The following is a 25082-nucleotide window of genomic DNA, read 5'->3' on the forward strand; positions in this document are numbered from 1 at the left end:
ATCGAAAAGTCGGCACCCCCCCCGACAGTGCAGCACCCCCTCAGCGCTGCACCGGAGTGTCAGGTTTGATTATGGTGGCTCAGGTTCTGGAGTGGAACTGGAACACCAAAGCTGGTGGGTCCAGAGTGCTGCCAACTGAGCCAGGGCGAGTACGGGCTCAGTAAACCTCGGCACTGCAGAGAAAAACAGAAATCAGAAAGGAGACATGCAAGCAGGTTTCGAGCACGTCAGCGTAGAGACATGTCGCAGGGAGTTATCAATGATTCACTTCAGAGTGGCAATGAAACAACAGGATTCCAGCAGAGGGACACAGGGAAGGCTTGGACGATGCTAATAAAATCAGTTTTCTGTACATTCTTATCAAAGAGGGCAGGGAGGGATGGTAAAAGATGAGAGGATTCTCTCGAAGATTTACGAAGCCTGGGGGTAGGCCGAACGTTGGAGCAGAGCCTTATCTCAGAGAGCTTCTCCAGAATCAATCACTTCTCCCTGCAGCCACAGCATAGATTTTCCATTTTTCTTATCTAAACCCCGACAAATCCTACCCTTAGTTCCCATTAAAACCTGTATTTTTTTGGGATTGGGGGGGTGGGGGGGCCATCATTTCTTTTCGGGTGAAGGATTGGGTTGCGGCTTTTGTGTTTCTGGTTTGCGGCAGCAATTTAAAATTATGCTTTGCGCTCCGAGTGTGGCGAGTTGAATCCTTCCTTTATAACGGCGCGCTATCTATATTCATAACTGTGCCGTGGGAGGCTGCTATTCTGATGCCTTGACCCGTGTTCAGTGTCACTTCTGTGCCTCAGGCTTCTTAAGGGACTTTCACAATGTAGTTGTGAGCCACCCCAAGCTTTCCCATTGTTCAGGTGATATTTCATACGTATCGACAATTGTCCAGATGGCTAGAAGATTGCTTTGATTTTGGATACGTAAAGAGAAAATGACGGATGCACCAAGTGCGAGAGGCCTTGGATTCTATGATGCCGTGGTTCTATTAATGTGGCTGACTTGTAAATCCGCTCCGAAATGGCCCAGCACTCAGTTCAGGTATAACTAGGGATGAGCAATAAATGCTGCCCTAGACAGCAATACCCCCTCATCCCATGAACGGGTATAAATAAAGAACTTAGAGCAGGAGTAGGCCATTCAGCCCTTCGAGTTGGCCCCCCCCCCAGGCTGATCTGCTTGTTGTCTCAACTTCACTCTACTGCTTGACCCCCATATCAAAAACCTGGCTAACTCAGTCTTGACCTTACTCAATGATCCAGTCTTCGCTGCTCTCTGGGGGACATGAATTCTCTGTTGGGCAAAGTGGGGAGGGTGGGGAGCGATGGGAAGTAACTGGATAATTCTCTCAAATGGCTAGCCCGGATGTGACGGGCTGAATGGCCTCCTGTGCTGCGACGCTCTGCACCATTCCCTCTCACGTTGCTCATTTCCCTCTTCCAGCCTTTGCCGAGCTGCAGACCGATATCCACGAGCTCACCAGCGACCTGGACGGCGCCGGAATCCCCTTCCTTGATTACCGAACGTACGCCATGAGAGTTCTCTTCCCAGGGATAGAGGATCATCCGGTGCTCAAGGAGATGGAGGTACAGATCCACCCCTGCATCCTGACTGATGTTGAAATGATGTGGGTAGCATGGTGGAACGTGGGTGGCACGGTAGGTTAGTGCCAGCGAACCCGGGTTCGGTTCCCGGCTTGGGTCACTGCCTGTGTGGAGTTTGCGCATTCTCCCCGTGTCTGCGTGGGTCTCCTCTGAGTGTCCAAGTTTCCTCCCACAATCCAAAAGACATGCTGGATGGGTGGATTGGCCGTGCTAAATTCTCCCTCAGTGAACCCAAACAGGTGCTGGAGTGTGGCGACTAGGGGATTTTCACAGTAACTTCATTGTGGTGTTAATGTAAATCGACTTGTGACACTAATACATAAACTTAAAACGGAGTGACAAAAAAACTTCAAAAAAGGTGTGTCTAAAAAGCCTAAAAACTTAGCAAAAAGCAGTCAGTGGTACAGCCAATTCTTTCACAAATTTCAGTCGCCAAATTAATTACACAGTGAATTGTTGTGTCTGAATGGTTAATGGAGGCAGATTGACTGGAAAGTTCGAAAGAGAAGGTAAATTGCAGGACTTTGGTGGGGGGGGGGGGCGATGAAATGGGATGAATTGGATCCACATCTTCAAAGAGCTGTCACAGACATGATGGGATGAATGGTCTCCTACGCTGTATGCTGTGTGCAGTTTTGGGCGCCGCACCTGCGCAAGGATATTTTGGCCCTGGAGGGAGTGCAGAGGAGGTTTACTAGGCTGATACCGGAGTTGAGGGGATTGAGCTATGAGGAGAGGCTGAATAAACTAGGCTTGTACTCGTTAGAGTTTAGAAGAATGAGGGGAGATCTCATTGAGACGTATAAGATGATGAATGGGATGGATAGGATAGAGGTGGAGAGACGCTTCCCGCTCAGAAAGGACAGTAGGACTAGGGGGCACAGCCTCAAGATAAAGGGGAGGCAGTTTAGAACGGAGTTGAGGAGGAACTTCTTCACTCAAAGGGTGGTGAATCTCTGGAATTCTCTGCCCGTTGAAGTGGTGGAGGCTGCCTCGCTAAATATTTTTAAGAAGCGGGTTGATGGGTTCTTGATGAGAGAGGGGATTAAGGGTTATGGGGAGAGGGCGGGAATGTGGAACTGAGCCACGACAGATCAGCCATGATCTTATTGAATGGCGGGGCAGGCTCGAAGGGCTGGATGGCCTACTCCTGCTCCTATTTCTTATGTTCTTATGTATTATGTTCTTATTCCACTGTGTTCAAACTCAGTGTCACTTCCCTGACTAACCTCATCTCTCCGGCTTTCTACCGCCTCGGCAGAGCCTTACCCTGTGGACTTTGTTCCCTCCGCTTGGATTTCATTGAGGAGTGAGAGTTGTGAGTTATGATGTCTTAAAAGTTTATTTATCAGTGTCACAAGTAGGCTTGCATTAACAGTGCAATGAAGTGACTGTGGAAATCCCCTGGTCGCCACACTCCAGCGCCTGTTTGGGGACACTGAGGGAGAGTTTAGCACGGCCAGTGCATCTAACCAGCATGTCTTTTGGACTGCAACACCTGGGGGAAACCCATGCAGACATGGGGAGAGCGTGCAGACTCCGCACAGACAGTGATCCCCAAGCCAGGAATCGAACCCGTAAACCAGTGACATCGGAATAACCTGATGCGGTGAGCCAGTCAAGGTTCTTTGTGTTGGGTGTATAGGATGAGTGAAAGTGTCACGCCCGTATAGGAAGCTTTTTGGATGATGGAGTGGTTACAAGTCGAACAGCAGTACCCACTCTCATCTTGTTGCCAAGTTCCACGCTCTCTGAATTCTTTCCAAATACCTGAAGGTATGAAGGGATCTGGAGCCAAGGCCGTTGGGATGGAGTAAGGAGACAGAACCATGGTTTCAGTGACTGGTGGAACAGGCTCAAGTGGCTGAGTGGCCCTGACTGTTCCCACACCCCTGCAAGTGGCAAACTTTCTGAGCACAAGAGTGAGAATCACAGGTTTCCATGATATCTTCTTTCATATGAATTTGAGTCATTACCTGTGGGCAGGTCTGGGCTTTTGTGGAAGATTATATGCCCAGCAACACATACAATAGTTTGTGCTGGGAGCAGAGAGAATCACTCTAATCAGTGGTACGACTGCTCCCCAATGCCAACAGTGAATCTCTGATATTAATTGTCTGCTAATTGGTTGTTTAATTATCACATGGAATCCCTACAGTGCGAAAAGAGGCCATTTGGTCCATCAGGTCTACACTGACTCTCTGACAGAGACTGTTATGCTATCCCTGTAACCCCACATACTTACCTCACTAAACCCCCAAACCCACACATCTTGGGGCAATTTAGCATGGCTAATCCACCAAACCTTTTGCACATTTTGCACAGTGGGAAGAAACCGAGTCCCCGACGCTGTGAGACAGCAATGCTAACCACTATGCCACCATGCCTCCTCACACTCAGAGGTGCCTCCCACACCTCTGTCAATTATCCCTGCCGATAGAGTAGCCAGCAGTTTCCTGCCTAAGGTCAGCTAACTCAGCCCACACTAGGGATTCAACTCTCCTAACCTGCACATCTTTGGACACTAAGAGACAATTTACCATGGCCAATCCACCTAACCTACACATCTTTGGACACTAAGGGTCAATTTAGCATGGCCAATCCACGTAACCTACACACCTTTGGACACTAAGGGTCAATTTAGCATGGCCAATCCACCTAACCTACACATCTTTGGACACTAAGGGACAATTTAGCATGGCCAATCCATCTAACCTACACATCTTTGGACACTAAGGGACATTTACCATGGCCAATCCACCTAACCTACACATCTTTGGACACTAAGGGACAATTTAGCATGGCTAGTCCACCTAACCTGCACATCTTTGGAGCATGGGAGGAAACCAGAGCACCCAGATGGAAACCTATGCAGAAACGGGGAGAACGTGCAGACTCCATACAGACAGTGACCCAAGCCATGAATGGAACCCGGGTTCCTGGTGCTGTGAGGCAGCAGTGCTAACCAGTGTGCCACTGTGTTGTCCCTTCAAATTGAATTTGGGCAGTGAATATTAATTGGGAGTTCACTTGTGCTCCTATATTCAGGCTAGAACTGTGGTTCACTGGGTTGGAGTGTATATTTCTAAAGTCTGCCAGTTTGTAGAGATGAAGTTTCAACGCATCCTTCACTGCCTGGCTAAGTTGGAATAGCTGAACTCGTGTGAGAGACTGGGGGCATTAGCACCTGTGGAACTGTAACGCAGGGACAAGCATAACTAGATGAATAGATTTTTGGACCCTTCACTGAAATGCCTCTATCCTGGACTGGACTCGAGACCCAATGTTGTTGTCTCTTAACTGCCCTCTGAAATGATCTAGCAAGCCATGTGGTTGTATTATCCCCTTCTTGGGGCAACTAGCAATGGGCAATGAACATTGGCCTGAGAAAGTGGGGTTTTTGTTTGGGTTTGCGTGTTTTGAGAGTTCTGGCAGTTGACCGTTCTTTGCTTGCGTTCCAAGGTGACAGCGAACGTGGAGAAGGCCCTCACTCTCTTTGGACAACTGCTCAACAAGAAGGTTTTCCTGCTGACCTTCATCCGCACCCTGGAGGCTCAGCGAAGCTTCTCGATGCGAGACCGGGGCAACGTGGCATCGTTGATCATGACGGCGCTCCAGGGTGAGATGGAATACGCCACCGGCGTCCTCAAGCAGCTCCTGTCCGACCTAATCGAGAAGAACCTGGAGAGCAAAAACCACCCAAAACTGCTGCTGAGGAGGTGAGTCTGACATTGTCAAAGTGAAATGGGTCTCTGTCCCTCCACCCCTCCCTCCTTTCCTCCCTCCACCCTCCATTCTCCCTCCCCCCTCCATCCCCCTCCTACAGTGCAGAAGGAGGCCATTTGGCCCATTGAGTCTGCACCGACCACAATCCCATCCAGGCCCCTATTCCCTTAACCCCACACATTAACCCTGCTAATCCCCCTGACACTACGGTCAATTTATCATGGCCAATCCACCTAACCCGCACATCTATGGACTGTGGGAGGAAATCAGAGCACCCGGAGGAAACCCATGCAGACACTGGGAGAGTGTGCAAACTCCACACAGACAGTGACCCAAGCCGGGAATCGAACCCGGGTCCCTGGCGCTGTGAGACAGCAGTGCTAACCACTGTGCCGTCCTCTTTTGTCTACATTTTGTGATGTTTTATAAAGTTTATTTATTTATTAGTCACAAGTAAGGTTTACATTAACACTGCAATGAAGTTACTGTGAAATTCCCCTAGTCCGGCGCCTGTTCCGGTCAATGCACCCTAACCAGCACGTCTTTCAGAACATGGGAGGAAACCGGAGCATCCGGAGGAAACCCACGCAGACACAGGGAGAATGTGCAAATTCCACACAGACAGTGACCCAAGCTGGAATTGAACCCGGGGGTTCCCTGGCACTGTGAAACAGCAGTGCTGACCACTGTGCCACCGTGCTGCACCTTACTCTATCGTTTCCCCCTTACTCGGAATGATAACTGACCAGCAGGCTTTTCCCAAAAGTTGGATTCACCATGTTGGACATGGACCTGAGGTCAATAAGGTTTTCTGTGCGCCACGGGTATTGAGGGAGATGGAGCCAAGACAGGTGGATAGAGTTGGAGGTATCTCATTGAATGGCGAGACAAGCTGGAAGGACTCCTCTCGAGTCTTACAATCCAGAAAAAGCTCCTTTAATATATGTGTGAAGTGATGAAGACACAGTCCACCACAAGTTGGAGGATAATAAATAAAATATTCCGTTCTGACACAACGTGAACTTTTCCGTTCCTCTAAATGTGAACTGTCTTGGCAGGAGACTGGTGCTGGCTACATTAAAACTGCAGTCTGCTTTCAGCTGTGATCCCCAACCTCAGCCCCACAGGCCCCTTGTAAGAAGATGTGAAGGCATCGACTGACTCTGGAACTCATTAATGTACAATCCCAGGACTCCTAATTTGCAGCAACTGCAGTACTCAGACATGTAAGGGAGTTCTCGGGAGCCTGAGAGGGGAAAGGTTCTAGTTAAACAGAGCAAACAACTTACAAGCAGAATGTTAGTGCAGCCAGGATAAGAAAGTTGGCTCCTTCCTGATCGTGTAATTGCGGACTTGGAATAGATTGGAAATAAAAAAAGTTGTTTGGGGAGAAAAAAAAACCCCTCTCAAGCTGGCTTCAGATAATCCATTAGATTTCTGTCCAGGATTGTATTTCCACAGCATGTCCCTCAACGTTTTGTAACACTCCTCGGGACATAAGCAGACAGGTTGACTCATTCTGTATAAAGTTAAGCTCCGACAAATGGAAAAGGGCTGTTGGTGTCCAAACACTCTATCTCTTCTTCAATCGATCAATTCTGCCCATGCAACCTCTCCCGGTCTCTATTCTCTCCTGTTTGTCCTGTTCCCTTCGCTAGCTTTTTGAGGTGACTTGTATTCGGGGCATTACCTCAATTTTCAAATTCCCATCATTCTTTTCCTACCCCTCCAAGTGACTTTGTCCTTCTCAATCTCAGTAACTTCCTTTAGCCTCCTACCCCTCCTGAAACCCTATTATCCTCCTTCACTCCTACAACCTCCATTCATTTCTAATCCTTCCTTCACTCCTATATCCCTCCTTCACTCCTATATCCCTCCTTCACTCCTCCTATATCCCTCCGTCACTCCTCCTATATCCCTCCGTCACTCCTATATCCCTCCTTCACTCCTACACCCCTCCTTCACTCCTCTAACCCCCTTTCGTTCCTGTAACCCTCATTCTTTGTGGAATTCCCTCCACACCTCTCCATTCCTCCCTCCTGCTCTGGTCTTGGCTGAAGTGCAGGCACACAAAGAAACAACGCCAGGCTGGTTATTAGTAACTGCAGACGGTGGTTGAGTGATGTAAATACTGCCCTGCCCTGGTGCAGCAACAGTGAATTGTCATTAATCAGATTATAATTAAATTCAGTCCATCTGAGGTCCTCAGGGAACTCCCTTGCCCCGAGTACATCCCTGCCTCATTGAGTTAGCGTCTCTGTCTCTTTTAATAGTATGTGTGAATGGAAATTGTCTGTCGCAAATGTTTAAAGTCAAAAAAGAGGAAGATGAGGGTAGCGAATGGAAGAAAAATGGATCGGAAAAGTGGGAGGCGAGTTACAGAGTATGAAAAATGAAGGGACAGGAGGCGGGATGAGAGTTAGCAATGCCTCCACACAAACCCAAGCCTGTGATGTCATTTTTCCTTTAAATTCCATTCACATTCTTGGGAAAATTACATTATAAAATTCAGATTAAAATCTAATGGGAGTTGGAAAATAAACCAAACAGCCATAGGCTCGTTATCAAAGACAGATGAAGTGAGTTCCAGACTTCAGTCTAAAGATGTTCGGGTTAGGTTGATTGGCCGTGCTAAATTGACCGTAGATGCGTAGGTTCGAGAGGATTAGTGGGTCAAATATGCACGGATTAGGGGTCGGGCCTGGGTGGGATTGTGGTCGGTGCAGACTCGATGGGCCGAAGGGCCTCTTTCTGTACTGTAGGGTTGCTATGATTTCCTGGATGGCCACTGGCTCCGTAGAAACTCTTCTGCCAAAACCCAGGTCGCAACCACGAGTTGAAGAGAGGACGGAAGCGAAAGAAGGTTCTGGAAAGACTTTGACATCTGGTCAAACAGCAACCCAAAGGGGAAAGGTTCTGGCAGCATCTGTAAGGAAAGAGAAATGCTAATGTTTCGAGTCCAGATGACCCTTTGTCAAAGCCTGGTCAAATAAGGTTAACAACAACCACAGATAACCTGGCCTGTAATCCCAATTTAGAAGTGTAATGAAGCATTTCAGGCAGTTAGGGACAGAGCCAGGAGTAGGCCCCTTGGGCCTCCACTCTTACATTGGATTACATATCATGCATTATACAGAACCAGACCGTTTGGCCCATCCAGTCCATAATGGCAGTTACTCTCCCCTCCAGCCACCTCTCATCTTTTCTCACTGAAATCTGTCATTGTAACTTTTCATTCCCGTCACCCTCCTGTGCTAATCCAGCCTCCCCTTAAAAGCAACCTTCTACTTCAGCCACGGGGGTACAGTGGCTAACACAGCTGCCTCACAGCGCCGTGGACCCTGGTTCGATTCTCAGCTTGGGTCACTGTTTGTGTGGAGTTTGTACCTTTTCCCCGTGCCTGTGTGAATTTCATCCCACAATCCAAAAGAGGTGCTGGTTAGGCCGTGCCAAATTCTCCCTCCCTGTACCCGAACAGGTGCCAGAGTGTGGCAACTAGGGAATTTTCACAGTAACTTCATTGCAGTGTCAATGTAAGCCTACTTGTGACTAATAAGTAAACTTTAACTCCTTCAGGAAGTGAGTTCAACTTTCCCATCACTCTCTCTGAGTAAAGCCCTTTCTCTGGAATTCCCTATTGGATTTTTTTGGGTCTGGTCTCCAGTTATTCCCTTCCCCACAAGAGGAAACAATTTTCTTTGTATCATTCTATCAAAACCTTTCATAACTTTGAATTCCTCTGTTAGGATACACCCTCAGCTTTCTCTTTGCAAAAATAAAGAGATTCAATCCTTTCCCTATGTGTAAAGACCATAAGATATAGCAATAGAATTAGGCCACTCGGCCCATCGACTCTGCTCTGCCAATCAATCATGGCTGATATGATTCTCATCCATATTCTCCTGCCTTCTCCCTGTAATTCTTGATCGAGTTATCATTCAAGAACCTATCTATCTCTGTCTTAAAGACACTCAATGACCCAGCCTCCACAGCCCTCTGTGGCAATGAGTTCCACAGATCCACCACCCTCTGGGTGAAGAAACTCCTCCTCATCTAAATTTTAAAGGAGTGTCACTTCACTCTGAGGTCCTAGTCTCTCCCACTAGTGGAAACATCCTCTCCATGTCCACTCTACCCAGGCTTCTCAGTATTCTGTAAGTTTCAATTAGATCCCCCCTCGTCCTCCTAAACCCCATCAAGTATAGACCCAGACTCCTCAACCATTTCTCGTACGACAAACCTTTCATTCCTGGAATCATTCTTGTGAACTTCCTCTGGGCCCTCTCCGAGGCCAGCACACCCTTTCTTAGATATGGCGTCCAAAACTACCCACAATATTCGAGTTAGAGTAACAATGTTAGAGTTTAGAAGAATGAGGGGAGATCTCATTGAGACGTATAAGATGATGAATGGGATGGATAGGATAGAGGTGGAGAGACTCTTCCCGCTCAAAAAAGACAGTAGGACGAGGGGGCACAGCCTCAAGATAAAGGGGGGGCGGTTTAGAACGGAGTTGAGGAGGAACTTCTTCACTCAAAGGGTGGTGAATCTCTGGAATTCTCTGCCCGTTGAAGTGGTGGAGGCTGCCTCGCTAAATATTTTTAAGACGCGGGTTGATGGGTTTTTGATAAGCGAGGGGATTAAGGGTTATGGGGAGAGGGCGGGAAAGTGGAACTGAGCCACGACAGATCAGCCATGATCTTATTGAATGGCGGGGCAGGCTCGAAGGGCTGGATGGCCTACTCCTGCTCCTATTTCTTATGTTCTTATGTTCTTATTCCAAATGGGATTTAACCAGAGCCTTATACAGTCTTGTAAGAAGTCTCACAACACCAGGTTAAAGTCTAACAGGTTTATTTGGAATCACGAGCTTTCGGAGCACTGCTCCTTCATCAGATGAGTGGAGAGATAGGCTTACGAAATCTACCTCGCCACTCACCTGATGAAGGAACAGCACTCCGAAAGCTCGTGATTCCCGATAAACCTGTTGGACTTTAACCTGGTGTTGTGGGACTTCTTGCCGTGCCTAACCCAATCCAACGCTGGCATCTCCACATCCTGGTTATGGAGCCTCAGAGGTACATGCTTGCCTTTGTATTCCAGCCCTCTGGATACTAATGCTAAAATTGAATCCATATATTTGTAATAGCTGAGCATGTTGTTATACACCCCTCTCCGTTGCAATCTCTGTTTGGAAGGCTAAATAAAATTGGTTCAATAATGACTGCTCGCAGCTGGGCGTGCCAGGCTCTTACCCAGTGTAACACACAAGGAGGATAATGAGGAGGCTGGAATACAACTTCTTTCATGTTCCATTTGAGAAATTAAAGGCTGAATGATAATACCTTTTTGGAACTTCTGAAGTTGATTTTAAGGGTGGTTGAACAACTTGAAAGATTGCTCCCTGCATTCGAATAAACAGCAAATCCGCATGCCAGGTAATGGGGTGGCACAGTGCTTGGCACTACAGCCTCAGTGGTTCGATTCCAGCCTTGGGTCACTGTCTATACAGAGTTTGCACGTTCTCCCCACGGCGGCGTGGGTTTCCTTCGAATGCTCCACTTTCCTCCCACAGTCCAAATATGTGTAGGTTAGGGTCAGTACTGAGGGAGTTCTGCACCGTCAGAGGGTTTGTATTGAGGGAGTATTGAGGGGGTGCTGCAGTGTCAGCAAGTCAGCACTGTGAGAATGCCGCACTGTCAGAGGGTCAGTACTGAGGGAATGCCGCACTGTCAGAGGGTCAGTGCTGAGGGAGTGCCGCACTGTCAGAGGGTCAGTACTGAGGGAATGCCGCACTGTCAGAGGGTCAGTGCTGAGGGAGTGCCGCACTGTCAGAGGGTCAGTGCTGAGGGAGTGCCGCACTGTCAGAGGGTCAGTGCTGAGGGAGTGCCGCACTGTCAGAGGGTCAGTGCTGAGGGAATGCCGCACTGTCAGAGGGTCAGTGCTGAGGGAGTGCCGCACTGTCAGAGGGTCAGTGCTGAGGGAGTGCTGCACTGTCAGAGGGTCAGTGCTGAGGGAGTGCTGCACTGTCAGAGGGTCAGTGCTGAGGGAATGCCGCACTGTCAGAGGGTCAGTGCTGAGGGAGTGCCGCACTGTCAGAGGGTCAGTGCTGAGGGAGTGCCGCACTGTCAGAGGGTCAGTGCTGAGGGAGTGCCGCACTGTCAGAGGGTCAGTGCTGAGGGAGTGCCGCACTGTCAGAGGGTCAGTGCTGAGGGAGTGCTGCACTGTCAGAGGGTCAGTGCTGAGGGAGTGCCGCACTGTCAGAGGGTCAGTGCTGAGGGAGTGCCGCACTGTCAGAGGGTCAGTGCTGAGGGAGTGCTGCACTGTCAGAGGATCAGTGCTGAGGGAGAGCCGCACTGTCAGAGGGTCAGTGCTGAGGGAGAGCCACAGTGGATAGGCACCATTTTGATGCCATGCGTGTTGATGTATCAGAGGCTTGAGAATCCTGGGTCTCATCAAAGCCTGTGTAGGAAAATAAAACTGCGACTGATGCAAAACAAGACGCTGACTCACTTTTGCCTGCTTTAATATTCTTGTAAATTAAATCCCTATTTGCCACTAGGAGATTGCTTAATGAAGTGTTTTACAAATCTCGGCACCATCCTAGATAAATCCCAGATAGGCTGTAAATTCACAGTGTCCAACACAATTTGTCTGGCAGCCACTGGGGTAAGGGGAACAATCTGGTTCTTGAGTTACGGCTATTCTGATTTTTTTGTACCATGTTTCGCTCCTCTCTGCAATATTCAGATCAACAATTCAGTCTACATTTTTCCTTTTGATTTTTTGATTTATTATCATCGCATCTGTTAGTTTAGTTTACAGTGAGAAGTATTATTTCTTCCACGCTATACAGATGAAGCATACTGTTCACAGAGAAGGGAAGGAGAGAGTGCAGAATGTAGTGTTACAGTCAAAGCTAGGGTGTAGAGAAAGATCAACTTAGTGCGAAGTAGATCCATTCAGAAGTCCGACAGTAGCAGGGAAGAAGCTGTTCTTGAGTTGGTTGGTATGTCTCCTCAGACTTTTGTATCCTTTTCCCGATGGAAGAAGGTGGAAGAAAGAATGTCCGGGGTGCATGGGATCCTTAATTACCCTGGCTGCTTTTCTGAGGCAGTGGGAAGTGTAGACAGAGTCAGTGGATGGGAGGCTGATTTGAGTGATGGATTGGGCTACATTCATGACCTTTTGTAGTTCCTTGCAGTCTTGGGCAGAGCAGGAGCCCATACCAAGCTGTGATACAACCAGAAAGAATCCTTTCTATGGTGCATCTGTAAAAGTTGGTGTGAGTCATAGCTTAGTCTTCTAAGAAAGTAGTGGAGTTGGCATTAACTTCCTGGGTTGCTGGTGTATGTCTGATTGATAAATCCTGTGGCTAAGGGCATTAGCACCAAAGGGGCAGATACCATTTGTGGTATATGGCAGAGTAGTAAGGTTGTATTAGCTACAGAGTTGAATTGTTTCATAAATGGAGTGATTTCTTTCTAGCCACTTTCCAAGCATCAGTTGGTTGCTCTGTGATAAATCACCCTTAGAGGGTGGCTTGGTGACATAGTGGTTGGAATCATAGAATCCCGCCAGTACAGAAGGAGGACACTCGGCCCATCAAGTCTGCACTGACCACAATCCAGGCCCCATTCCCTTAACCCCATGCATTTACTCTAGCTAATCCCTGGAACTAGGGTCAATTTAGCATGGCCAATCCACTGAACACACACAACTTTGGACTGTGAGAGGAAACTGGAGCTCCCGGAGGAAACCCATGCATACACAGAGAGAATGTGCAAACTCCACACTGATCCGAAGCTGGAATTGAACCTGTTTCCATGGCGCTGTGAGGCAGCAGTGTTAACCATTGTGCCACCCCACTACTGCCGCCCACTACTCTCGCACAGTGCCAGGGATCAATTCCCAGCTTAGGTGATTGTCCTTGTAGAGTCTGCACATTCTCCCCGTGTCTGGGTGGGTTACCTGTGGGTGCTCTGGTTTCCTCCCACACTGCAGAAATGTGCGGGTTTGGTTGATTGGCCATGCTAAATTGCCCCTTAGTATCAGGGAGATTAGCAGGATGAATACGTGGGGTTATGGGGATAGAACCTGTGGGTGGGATTGTTGTCAATGCAGGCTCAATGGGCTGAATGGCCTCTTTCTGCACTGTAGGGATTCTATGATTCTATGAGCATCAGTCCTCCAATTTCGTCATTGTGACAGTCACTACCTACTGCATGCAGGTGTAATGAAAGAAAGATTATAAACCTACATTTATATCGTTCCTTTCACAGTATACCAAATAGCTTTACAGCCAACTTGATACTTCTGAGTTGTAGTCACTGGTATAATGTAGGGAATGTTGTCAAATGAGGGAGTAGGCTTGAGGGGCTGAATGGCCCATTCCTACGCCTATGTTCATACATCAATCTTGATGGATGAGGTGACCTGGATTAGATGGTCTTTGTCATCCATAATTACCTTTCAAACACAGAATGGGATCACGGCTGGAGTTCTGTTTTTCTCTGTTGCAAATGGAAGTTTAGTGAGCAGGCTTTGTGGGCTGAAATTGTCGGAGCAGGAGTGTGTAATGGATTTATAATGAATCGGTAGCCTGTTTTGCAGTGCACATGATTCTCTTGAGTTTTTTTCCATTGATTTCAATCTTGTCCTTTTCTGTACTTACCTATTATCTCAGTCTGTCTTGGTGCTTTTGAGTTTTTTGAGGAATGACACATCCTAATCAACTTGTGTCACGAAATAGACATTGAAAATATATTGTAGTGAGAATCAGTAACTAGCAGAGTCTTTAGACTTGCTGATTAAAGAAAAACATAGTTATCTGCTCACTTCTTAAAATTTGTCATGCACAGAGACACCTGAGGGCTCTACCACATCTCACTGACAATGCAGCCCTTTGTAGTCCATTCGTTCAACTTTGTTGCTCAGGAGTCATTTAATGTGAGATCACTAATAGAATGGAATCCAATTACACCTCTCATGTGAAGTTATTATATTGAATAATACCAAGCACCTAGGCAGATTTTGTGCAGTTTATCTGGTGCAAGTATTAAGTCCTTTCCCAAATATAAGAACGTAAGAACTAGGAGCAGGAGTAGGCCATCTGACCCCCTAAGCCAGCTCCGCCATTCAGTAAGATCATGACTGATCTTTTCATAAACCCAGCTCCATTTACCCATCCGCTCACCATGACCCTTAATTCCTTTACTGTTCAAAAATGTATCGATTGGTGCCTTAAAAAACATTCAATGAGGTAGCCTCAACTGCTTCACTGGGCAGGGAAATTCCACAGATTCACAACCCTTTATGTGAAGAAGTTCCTCCTCAATTCAGTCCTAAATCTGCTCCTTGCCTCCCCCCCCACCACCCTTATTTTGAGGCCATGCCCTTAGTTTCACCCATCAGGCAGTCGGTATGTCTGGAGGGAGAACAGGTTAATAGTTCATTTCAACTTTGCAAGTGTCAATTTTAAGTAGAGCTAATGGACTTTTGTTTACTTAGGTTTCCCCAAGATTTCGGATTAGAGTGATTGACAGGGCTATGTGATGATGTGGTTAACGTAAGTTTACTGTCACCATGTCCCTAAGGTGGGATGTGCTAAACATGTTGATGAGGGCTGAGACAGTCATTACAATCAGTGTTGACATCTGCACAGCGTTAGAAATAACTAAGTGGACATTTTCTTGATAAACTAACAATACTGCATGGTGCTGCTAAAGTTGAACTTGTATTTTGTGGATTGTTTCATCCCAGGAGAGGTGATGGCGTAATGGTACTGTCACTAGACTAGTAATCCAGAGATCCTGGGTGATGATCTGAGGACTCAAGTTTGAATCTCACCATAGCAGATGGTGAAATTTGAGTTCAATAACAAAATCTGGGATTAAAATGCTAACAATGTCCATGAATCCAAGCTGGTTCGCTGCCGTCCTTACCCAGTCTGGCCTACATTTGACTCCAGTTCCGGTTGATTCTTAAAATGCTTCTGAAATGACTTGTCAAACCGCTCAGTTCAAGGACAATTGGAGATATGCAACAAATGCTGGTCCAGCCAGCGATGCCCGCATCCCATGAAAAAATTAGGATCATCTATAGGATTGTTCGGATCCCAGGCCAGAATCTCAAGGTATATTTTGCAGCCAATCTCGACCCCAACAATCTTTCACTTTTAGCATAAATGTGGGGAAAGGGTACTTCCTTCCAAGAATTATTCCATTGACAAAGTTGAGAACTTTTATAGTGAAATAAACTTTATTTAATAACATAGCTTAAGTATAACTCATAACAAATGAAGCAGTTTAACTATGAACAGTTGAACAATATTTTAAAATGACAAAGAAGCAACTTTAATTTCTAACTTAGCACTCTTTCAGTTCCAAGCAAGCAATATTCCTCTTACAGACTTAAATACCACTCTAAATACAGTTAGCAACTAAGTGTGGAAACTAGAAGAGGGATAGGCCATTTGGCCCTTCTGAGATAATCTGATGAATTGGTTGAGGAATTTTCATGCTCCTACAGTTCTCTGTCACTTCGAACCTTCATTTTTGTATTAGATTATGGTCTTCTGGCCCTCATATCTCCTCAAGTGGCTCTGTGATGAATTTATGTTTGATAGTAGGAACATAGGAATTAGAAGCAGAAATTCAGCCTTTCAAGCCTGCTCCGCCATTCAGTCAGATCATGGCTGATCTCTCCCTGGTCTCAAATCCACCTGCCCACATGTTCCCCATAATCCCCTGTCTGTTTTTAAAACTAGAAATATATCTGGCTTCTTCTCGAAACTACTGAATGATTCGGATGCCACTGCACTATGGGGCAGCGAGTTCCACAAATTCACCACCTCCTCATCCCAATTTTAAATCTACCGCCTTTCTCAGCCTTTACCTGTGACCTCTTGTTCTAGATTGCCCCATATGAGGGAACATTTGGTCTACATTTACTTTACCAATCCCTTTTAGAATTTTATATACCTCGATCAGAACCTTGCACATAAACCTGCTGGACTTTAACCTGGTGTTGTGAGACTTCTCACTGTTCTATACTCCAGCCCAAATTGTTTATAATTGGACCCGAGAAGCACCTTGGGCACTTTGCAACCACACTGGCGCTACCTGCATGCAGGATGCTGTTGTTGTATGCGAACCATGTAATACGGCGCTTGTCCTTTCCTGCTGCGGTTCGGTCAAATGGATTTGTGAAGTGAATTCTCAAGTGGTGCGAAAATGCTTTTGGTAATGTGCAGCGTTGTTTAAATATTAATTAATGTTGCCAGCAGAGCAAATGTAATACCTGACGCTGCTGCGGTTGGGGTTGGGTGAGAGACTGGGATGTCCACCTTTCTGGGGCTGGGGAGAGCAGATACATGCAGTGAAAACAGTGTGTATTTGCTGGTGAGGTATTAGACCCCAGTATTATTAATGCCGGTCCAATGCATTCAGAGTGAGAATTTCCTTGTTACCTCTTCAGCGTGTGAGCAGAATGTAAGATCTCCAGCATGCCCGCCAACCCAGTCCCACCACCCCCGCAATATCTCCTTTCAAATTTGGATATTAGTGTCATGAGTAAGCTTACATTAACACTGCAATGAAGTTACTGTAAAAATCCCCTAGTCGCCACACTCCGGCGTCTGTTCGGGTACACAGAGGGAGAATTTAGCATGGTCAAAGCACTCTAATCAGCACGTCTTTCGGACTGTGGGAGGAAACCGGAGCACCCGGAGGAAACCCACGCAGACACAGGGAGAATGTGTAAACTCCACACAGACAGTCACCCAAACCGGGAACTGAACCCAGGTCCCTGGCGCTGTGAGGCAGCAGTGCTAACCACTGTGCCACCATGTACCCACAAATTGGAAAAAGGAGAAATAACTCCAGGTAGGGACCAATGGATGGCTCGATCAAAGATACCATTCAATCCGATAGGGAATTCTGGAGATATGTCTTTCGGCTGTGGGACTCGCTAACACTGGAATAGTCTCCGTGAATAAAAACATGACAGGGAAGAATATATTAATAGGGAGGGGGAATGCAGAGGAGCATTGCGTGGACAGTATGGACTAGATGGATTCAATGGCCTGGTTCTATGCTGTAGAATCAATGCAAATTGCTCTGAATCTGGCTGTCTCACTCTGAGAAACAATGGTGTGGAAATCCAACATGTTAGAGTGGGAATGGAGTAAGTGTGGCAGCAGTGGATGGAATATTTTTGAGGTTGAGAATGAGAACTGATGCTAGGTCAGAGTGAAATGAGCCTTAATCTGGATCTAAGGTTGTGTCTGTCCTCAGGGTAATTGCTGACCACATTTTGGAGCCTGAAAGTACAAAAACCCAACACCAATAGCAACCAAGAAAGATTTCAGACTGAGGGACATGGGATTTAGAAACAGGAGGAGATCATTCAACCCTTCGATCGTTACTCTGCTATTCAACAAGATCCTGGCTGATTTGATGGTGTTGTAATTCCACTCTGCCGTCTTCCCCCTGCAAACCTTGGCTCCTTTGACTATCAAAAATATGGCTACCTCTGCCTTGAATAAATTCAGTGGCCCAGACTCCAAGCCTCACCTCTCGCCTCCTCCCAGATTTGTTGCCTCTTAGCTCCAAACCAAGTTTCAGACAACAAAACAGCGGCTTGCTCTCTCTTTCACCCTCTCTTTTGTTCGCTCTCACATGCTCTCTTGCTCTCATTCTCTCTTGTGCACTTGCATTCTCTTGCTCTCTCTCACTCTCCCTTGCTCTCCCTTGCTCTCTCTCACTCTCCCTTGCTCTCTCTTGCTCTCTCTCACTCTCCCTTCCTCTTTCTGTCACTCACTCTCCCTCTCGCTCTCTCTTGCTTGCATTCTGTCTCACTCTATCTTGCTGTGTTTTTCTCTCTCTTGCTCTCTCTTTCTCTCTTACTTTCCCTCACACTTCCTTATTCTCTTGTTCTCTCGTTCGCCTCGCTCTCTCATTCTGTTTCGTTCTCATCCTCGCTCTCTCTCTCTTATGTTCTCTCTTATGTTCTCTCTCACGTTCTCTCTGATGTTCTCTCACTCTCCCTTGCTGTCCCGGCTCTCCCTCGTGCTCTCTCTCTCTTGCCTTCTCTCTTGCTCTCTCCCGCTCTCGGTCTCCCTCTCCCGCTCTCTCTCTCACTCTCCCTCTTGCTCTCTCTCCCTCTCGCTCTCTGTCTTCCTCTCTCTCACTCTCCCTTGCTCTTTCTCTCACCCGCTCTCCCTCTTGCTCTCTCTTGCTTGCATTCTGTCTCACTCTTATCTTGCTGTGTCTCTCGCTCTTGCTCTCTCTTTCTCTCTTACTTTCCGTCACACTTCCTTGTTCTCTTGTTCGCCTCGCTCTCTCATTCTCTTTCGTTCTTTCTCACTCTCACTCTCTCTCTTATGTTCTCCCTCACGTTCTCTCTGACGTCCTCTCTCACTCTCCCTTGCTTTCCCTGCTTTCCCTCACTCTCTCTCTCTCTCTTGCTCTCCCTCTCGCTCTCTCTCTCTTTTTCTTGCTCTCTCTCGCTCTCCCTCTCCCTCTCGCTCTTCCACTCGCTCTCTCTCTTGCTGTCTCTCTCTTGCTCTCTCTCATTCTCTCTCTCGCTCTCTCTCTCCCTTTCTCTTTCTCACTCTCTTGCTCTCCAGCTGTCTCTCTTTTCCTCTCTCTTGCTCTCTCTCTCTATCGCTCTCTCTCTTGCTTTCCCTCCCTTGCTCTCTCTCTCATTCTCCCTCTCATTCTTTCTCTCTCTTGCTCTCTTTCTCTCATGCTCCCTCTTGGTCTTTACAAGAGCTGTTAACAAATTAAAATTAATAAGCATTGATAATCAAGGAATATTTTAATTACATTGCAGGGATGTTCCCAAGGTCATTATCATGCAACACTGTTGAAGTGTAGTCAGATCTGAGGTGACGTTTTGGATGATTTATGTATTAAGTTGGATAATTAACTTAATTGGTAGATTTTAATTGGAATTCAGTATTTGCTTAAAAGATTGCCGTCCACTTTGAAGGGACTAGCCATTGGACATGAACACTATCTCTCTCACTCTGTCACTTTCCCTTTCTCTCTTTCTCTTTCAGTCTCTTTCTTTCTTACTCTTTCTCCCTTTTGTTTTTGTCTGCTGCAAAGTACTTTAGTTTTAATGCGATTCATTTGAGCGTTTCTGATTCAATGATTTAACACAAGGATCATCTAAGGTTTATAAATTTACATTTTCTCGATCATTGTTCTTCGGTTTCTGGCTTTGTAGGGTGAGCAGTTCTTTAACAGCTGCCTTTCACCTCAGAAGACCTGGATTAAATTCCAGCGCAGAGTTGTCAGGAGCGCACTCATTTTTCTGCAGCCGATTGAGAGATTTGTAAGCAGATGTCAAGCTCAGATAGTGTAAATCTACAGCCCAAGGCAGTCCTGCTATTTGCCACAATGTGCAAAATATTACAGTAAAGAATTTCCTCTGAAGCTGAAGCGAAAGCATACTAATGTGCTGGAGAAGAGAGCTTCACAACTGACAATGATCTGGGAGTGTTTGATGGGGGACAGTGTAGAGGGAGCTTTACTCTGTATCTAACCCCATGCTGTACCTGTCCTGGGAGGGTTTGATGGGGGACAGTGTGGAGGAAGCTTTACTCTGTATCTAACCCCGTGCTGTACCTGTCCTGGGAGTGTTTGATGGGGGACAGTGTGGAGGGAGCTTTACTCTGTATCTAACCCCGTGCTGTACCTGTCCTGGGAGTGTTTGATGGGGGACAGTGTGGAGGGAGCTTTACTCTGTGTTTAACCCCGTGCTGTACCTAGAACAAAGAACAAAGAACAACCCAGCACGGGAAACAGGCCCTTCGGCCCAACGAGCCTGCGCCGCCGCATCCTCCTACACCTATTCTACCCTGCGTGTCTACGACTGGAACTCCTAACTCAGCCAGATTCAGGGGAGAATAGTGTCAATTTGGTAAACCAATCAGCCTAAGAGCACATCTTTGGGGTGTGGGAGGAAACCGGAGCGCCCGGAGGAAACCCACGCAACCACAGGGAGAATGCGCAAACTCCCACAGACACAGGCCCAAATCCATGTATCTGCACAGCCAGCAGTGCTAGTCACTGAGCTGTTGCGGCGCCCGTCTACCGGTCCAGGATCAAGCACACACACCGACACGAAGTACTAGGCCACTCTCGAAACCTCCAAGAGCAGCCCACGCACGACCCACCGTGTGCATGCCCCTCGTTTGACAACAAGGTGGACCTCCACCTGCGGAATAAAAAGACAAAAACGTTAACATACAAGTCTGCATTTCTGGTGTCTCCCGAGGCTCTGACCCTATTTAATACCCCCTACTATAACCCTCCATCCTCGTTTCGCTCATGTGTCTATCTAAGTAAACCTTAAACGAGTCCAACGTTCCTGCCTCCACCACCCTACTCGGTAGCGCGTTCCATACCCCCACGTCCCTCTGCGTGAAGAACCTTCCTCTCACATCCAAATTATACTTCTCCCCCCTCACCCTTAGATCATGACCTCTCGTAATTGTACCCAATCTAGGGAGCAGTCTCTCACTATTGACTCTATCTATTCCCTTCAGTATCTTATATACCTCTATCATGTCTCCTCTCAATCTCCGTCTTTCCAAGGAGAAACGTCCCAGTTTCTCCAACCTTTCCTCGTAACTCAGTCCCTCCATGCCAGGCAACATCCTGGTAAACCTCCTCTGCACCCTCTCCAGAGTCTCCACGTCCTTCCGGTAGTAAGGTGACCAGAACTGGACGCAGTACTCCAAATGTGGTCTAACTAAGCTGTCCTGGGAGTGTTTGATGGGGACAGTGTAGAGGGAGATTTACTCTGTATCTAACCCCATGCTGTACCTGTCCTGGGAGTGTTTGATGGGGGACAGTGTAGAGGGAGCTTTACTCTGTATCTAACCCCATGCTGTACCTGTCCTGGGAGTGTTTGATGGGGGACAGTGTAGAGGGAGCTTTACTCTGTACCTAACCCCGTGCTGCCCCTGTCCTGGGAGTGTTTGATGCGGGGACAGTGTAGAGGGAGCTTTACTCTGTATCTAACCCCGTGCTGTACCTGTCCTGGGAGTGTTTGATGGGAACAGTGTAGAGGGAGCTTTACTCTGTATCTAACCCTGTGCTGTACCTGTCCTGGGAGTGTTTGATGCGGGGACAGTGTAGAGGGAGCTTTACTCTGTATCTAACCCCGTGCTGTACCTGTCCTGGGAGTGTTTGATGCGGGGACAGTGTAGAGGGAGCTTTACTCTGTATCTAACCCCGTGCTGTACCTGTCCTGGGAGTGTTTGATGGGGACAGTGTAGAGGGAGCTTTACTCTGTATCTAACCCCATGCTGTACCTGTCCTGGGAGTGTTTGATGGGGGACAATGTAGAGGGAGCTTTTCTCTGTATCTAACCCCGTGCTGTAGCTATCCTGGGAATGTTTGATGGGGACAGCAGGTTTTGAAATGGACAGCTTGTTCCATTTCCCAGTGCTCACATCCCTCTAGTAAAGTGCAGAGATTAGCTCAGAGAAGAAGATAGGTTCATTTGGTTGACATGTCAAGACTGCTGTTCCAGCAATGTTTGTTTTAAAAATATAGTTCCAATTATAGAGAGAAAATGCCAGCACAAGGTGAATCTGTCTTGTGTGCTTGTGACTTTGGGGATTTAATTAATTGGTAAATGTTGAGAGAGAGTCTGAGTTAAGAGACAGTTAGGTTGGAGAAGTGGAGACAGGATCCCAGCTAAGATGTGAGTTCAAATCCCTATACTTTCAAACTGAGTATGATTGAGACAGATTTGGACGTGTACTCTCTGTGTTGTGTAGCTTTGACATGTTCTTATTTCTAATATCCCTGTGGAATATTGGGAGACGCAGTTCCTGGTGAGACAGAGTTGCTGAAAGATCCAGTCGTCTAAAGAAAGTTCTTCTTTTCAAATTTCCCCATACCCCTCTCCCAAATTTCTATAACCTCCTCCACTCCCTACAAACCCCCCAATCTCTGTAACCTCCTCCAATCCTTTCACCCTCTATCTCTGTAACCCCCTTCACTCCCTGCAACCTCCCGATCTCTGTAAACTCCTCCACTTCCTACAAACCCCCCCAAATCGCTGTAACCTCCTCCTCCTCCAATCCTATAACCCCCTATCTCTGTCACCTCCTCCAGTCCCTACAACCTCCCCATCTCTGTCACCTCCTCCACTCCCTACACCCCTCCATTCTCTGTAAACTCCTCCACTCCCTACAAACCCACCAATCGCTGTAACCTCCTCCTCCTCCAATCCTATAACCCCCATCTCTGTCACCTCCTCCAGTCCCTACAACCTCCCCATCTCTGTAACCTCCTCCAGTCCCGATTCCCTCCCATCTCCGTAACCTCCTCCAGTCCTGAAAACTCTCCCACTTCTGTATCTTCCTCCTGTCCTACAACCCCCCATTTCTGTAACCTCCTCAAGTCCCTACAATCCCCATTTCTGTAACCTCCTCCAGTCCCAACAACCCTCCCATCTCTGCACCTTCCTCTTGTCCTACAACCCCCCCATCTCTGTAACCTCCACCAGTCCCCTGCAACCCTCCCTATCTCTGTAAACTCCTCCAGTCCCCTACAAACCTCTCTATCTCTGTACCTTCCTCCAGTTCTATAACCCCCCCGCCCCCCGGCATCTCTATAAGACCATAAGACATAGGGGCAGAATTAGGCCGCTCGGCCCATCGACTCTGCTCCGCCATTCAATCATGGCTGATATTTTTCTCAAACCCATTCTCCTGTCTTTTCCCTATAACCCCTGATCCCCTTATAAATCAAGACCTATCTATCTCCGTCTTAAAGACATTCAATGACCTGGTCTTCACAGCCCTCCGCATCAGAGGGTTCCACAGATTCCCCACTCTCTGGCTGAAGAAATTCCTCCTCATCTCTGTTTTAAAGGATCGTCCCTTTAGCCTGAGGCTGTGCCCTCTGGTTCTAGTTTTTCCTACTAGTGGAAACATCCTCTCCACGTCCACTCTATCCAGGCCTCGCAGTATTCTGTAAGTTTAAGTAAGATCCCCCTCATCCTTCTAAACTCCAATGAGTACAAACTCAGAATCCTCAACCGTTCCTCATACGACAAGCTCTTCATTCTTGTGAACCTCCTCTGGACTCTTTCCAAAGCCAGCACGTCCTTCCTTAGATATGGGGCCCAAAACTGCTCATAATACACCAAATGGGGTCTGACCAGAGCCTTATACAGCCTCAGAAGTACATCCCTGCTCTTGTATTCTAGCCCTCTCGATATGAATGCTAACATTAGGATTGGTTGTCAAATAGGAGGCAGAGAGTGGGGGTCAACGGGTGCTATTCGGATTGGCGGATGGTGACTAGTGGAGTGCCCCAGGGGTCGGTGCTGGAGCCTCAGCTTTTTACCATTTATATAGATGATCTGGAGGAGGGAACCGAGTGTAGGGTGTCGAAATTTGCTGATGACACCAAGATTGGGGGAACGGCAAATTGTGCGGAGGGTGTGGAGAGTCTACAGAAGGATCTAGATAGGCTGGGCGAATGGGCCAGGAAATGGCAAATGGAATTTAATGTTGGCAAGTGTGAGGTGGTCCACTTTGGTAGGAAGAATGGTAGGAAGGAGTATTACTTACGGGGCAAAAAACTGCAGCAGGCGACGGTGCAGAGGGACCTCGGGGTCCTTGTGCATGAGTCGCAAAAACCCAGCTTGCAGGTGCAGCAGGTGGTCAGGAAGGCGAATGAGATGTTGGCCTTCATAGCGAGGGGGATTGAATATAAAAGTAGGGAGGTCTTGCTGCAGCTGTATAGGGCATTGGTGAGGCCACAGCTGGAGTACTGTGTGCAGTTTTGGGCGCCGCACCTGCGCAAAGATATTTTGGCCTTGGAGGGAGTGCAGAGGAGGTTTACTAGGCTGATACCGGAGTTGAGGGGGTTGAGCTATGAGGAGAGGCTGAATAAACTGGGCTTGTACTCGTTAGAGTTTAGAAGAATGAGGGGAGATCTCGTTGAGATGTATAAGATGATGAATGGGATGGATAGGATAGAGGTGGAGAGACTCTTCCCGCTCAAAAAAGACAGTAGGACTAGGGGGCACAGCCTCAAGATAAAAGGGAGGCGGTTTAGAACAGAGTTGAGGAGGAACTTCTTCACTCAAAGGGTGGTGAATCTCTGGAATTCTCTGCCCGTTGAAGTGGTGGAGGCTGCCTCGCTAAATATTTTTAAGACGCGGGTTGATGGGTTTTTGATAGGAGAGGGGATTAAGGGTTATGGGGAGAGGGCGGGAAAGTGGAACTGAGCAGCGACAGATCAGCCATGATCTTATTGAATGGCGGGGCAGGCTCGAAGGGCTGGATGGCCTACTCCTGCTCCTATTTCTTATTATGTTCATTGCATTTGCCTTCCTCACTGCCGACTGAACCCGCACGTTAACCTTAAGAGACTCTTAACTTCCTCTAGTCCCTACAACACCCCCATCTCTGTAACCTCCTCCAGTCTGACAACCCCCTCATCTCTGTAACTCCTTCCAGTTCTACAACACCCCATCTTGGTGACCTCCTACAGTCTTACAACTTTTCTATCTCCGTAAGTTCCTGCAGTCTCTACAACCCCTCCATCCCGGCAACCTCCTCCAGTCCCTACAACCTTCAACGCTGTAATCTCCTCCAGTCCTACAACTCCCCATCTCTATAACCTCCTTGAGTTCTACAACCCCCCATCTCTGTAACCTCCTCAAGTCCTACAACCTCCCCCATTTCTGTAACTCACTCCAGTCCTA

At 47.5% G+C, this 25082-nt stretch overlaps 1 protein-coding gene across 2 annotated transcripts in view; it reads left to right on the forward strand.

The window, feature by feature from the left end:
- LOC145363348 (plexin-A1-like) overlaps positions 1–25082 on the forward strand; it is a 506974-nt gene that overhangs the window by 440621 nt on the left and 41271 nt on the right. For both annotated transcript variants that reach the window (XM_080218652.1, XM_080218653.1), the window contains exons 21-22: positions 1447–1589; positions 5070–5326. In XM_080218652.1, coding sequence (XP_080074778.1) covers positions 1447–1589; positions 5070–5326 — 400 coding nt within the window. The remainder of the gene's footprint in view (positions 1–1446; positions 1590–5069; positions 5327–25082) is intronic.

Source organism: Carcharhinus amblyrhynchos, chromosome 3 (genome assembly GCF_965287045.1).
Source record: "Carcharhinus amblyrhynchos chromosome 3, sCarAmb.v2.hapA, whole genome shotgun sequence".
Taxonomy (NCBI): Eukaryota; Metazoa; Chordata; class Chondrichthyes; order Carcharhiniformes; family Carcharhinidae; genus Carcharhinus; species Carcharhinus amblyrhynchos.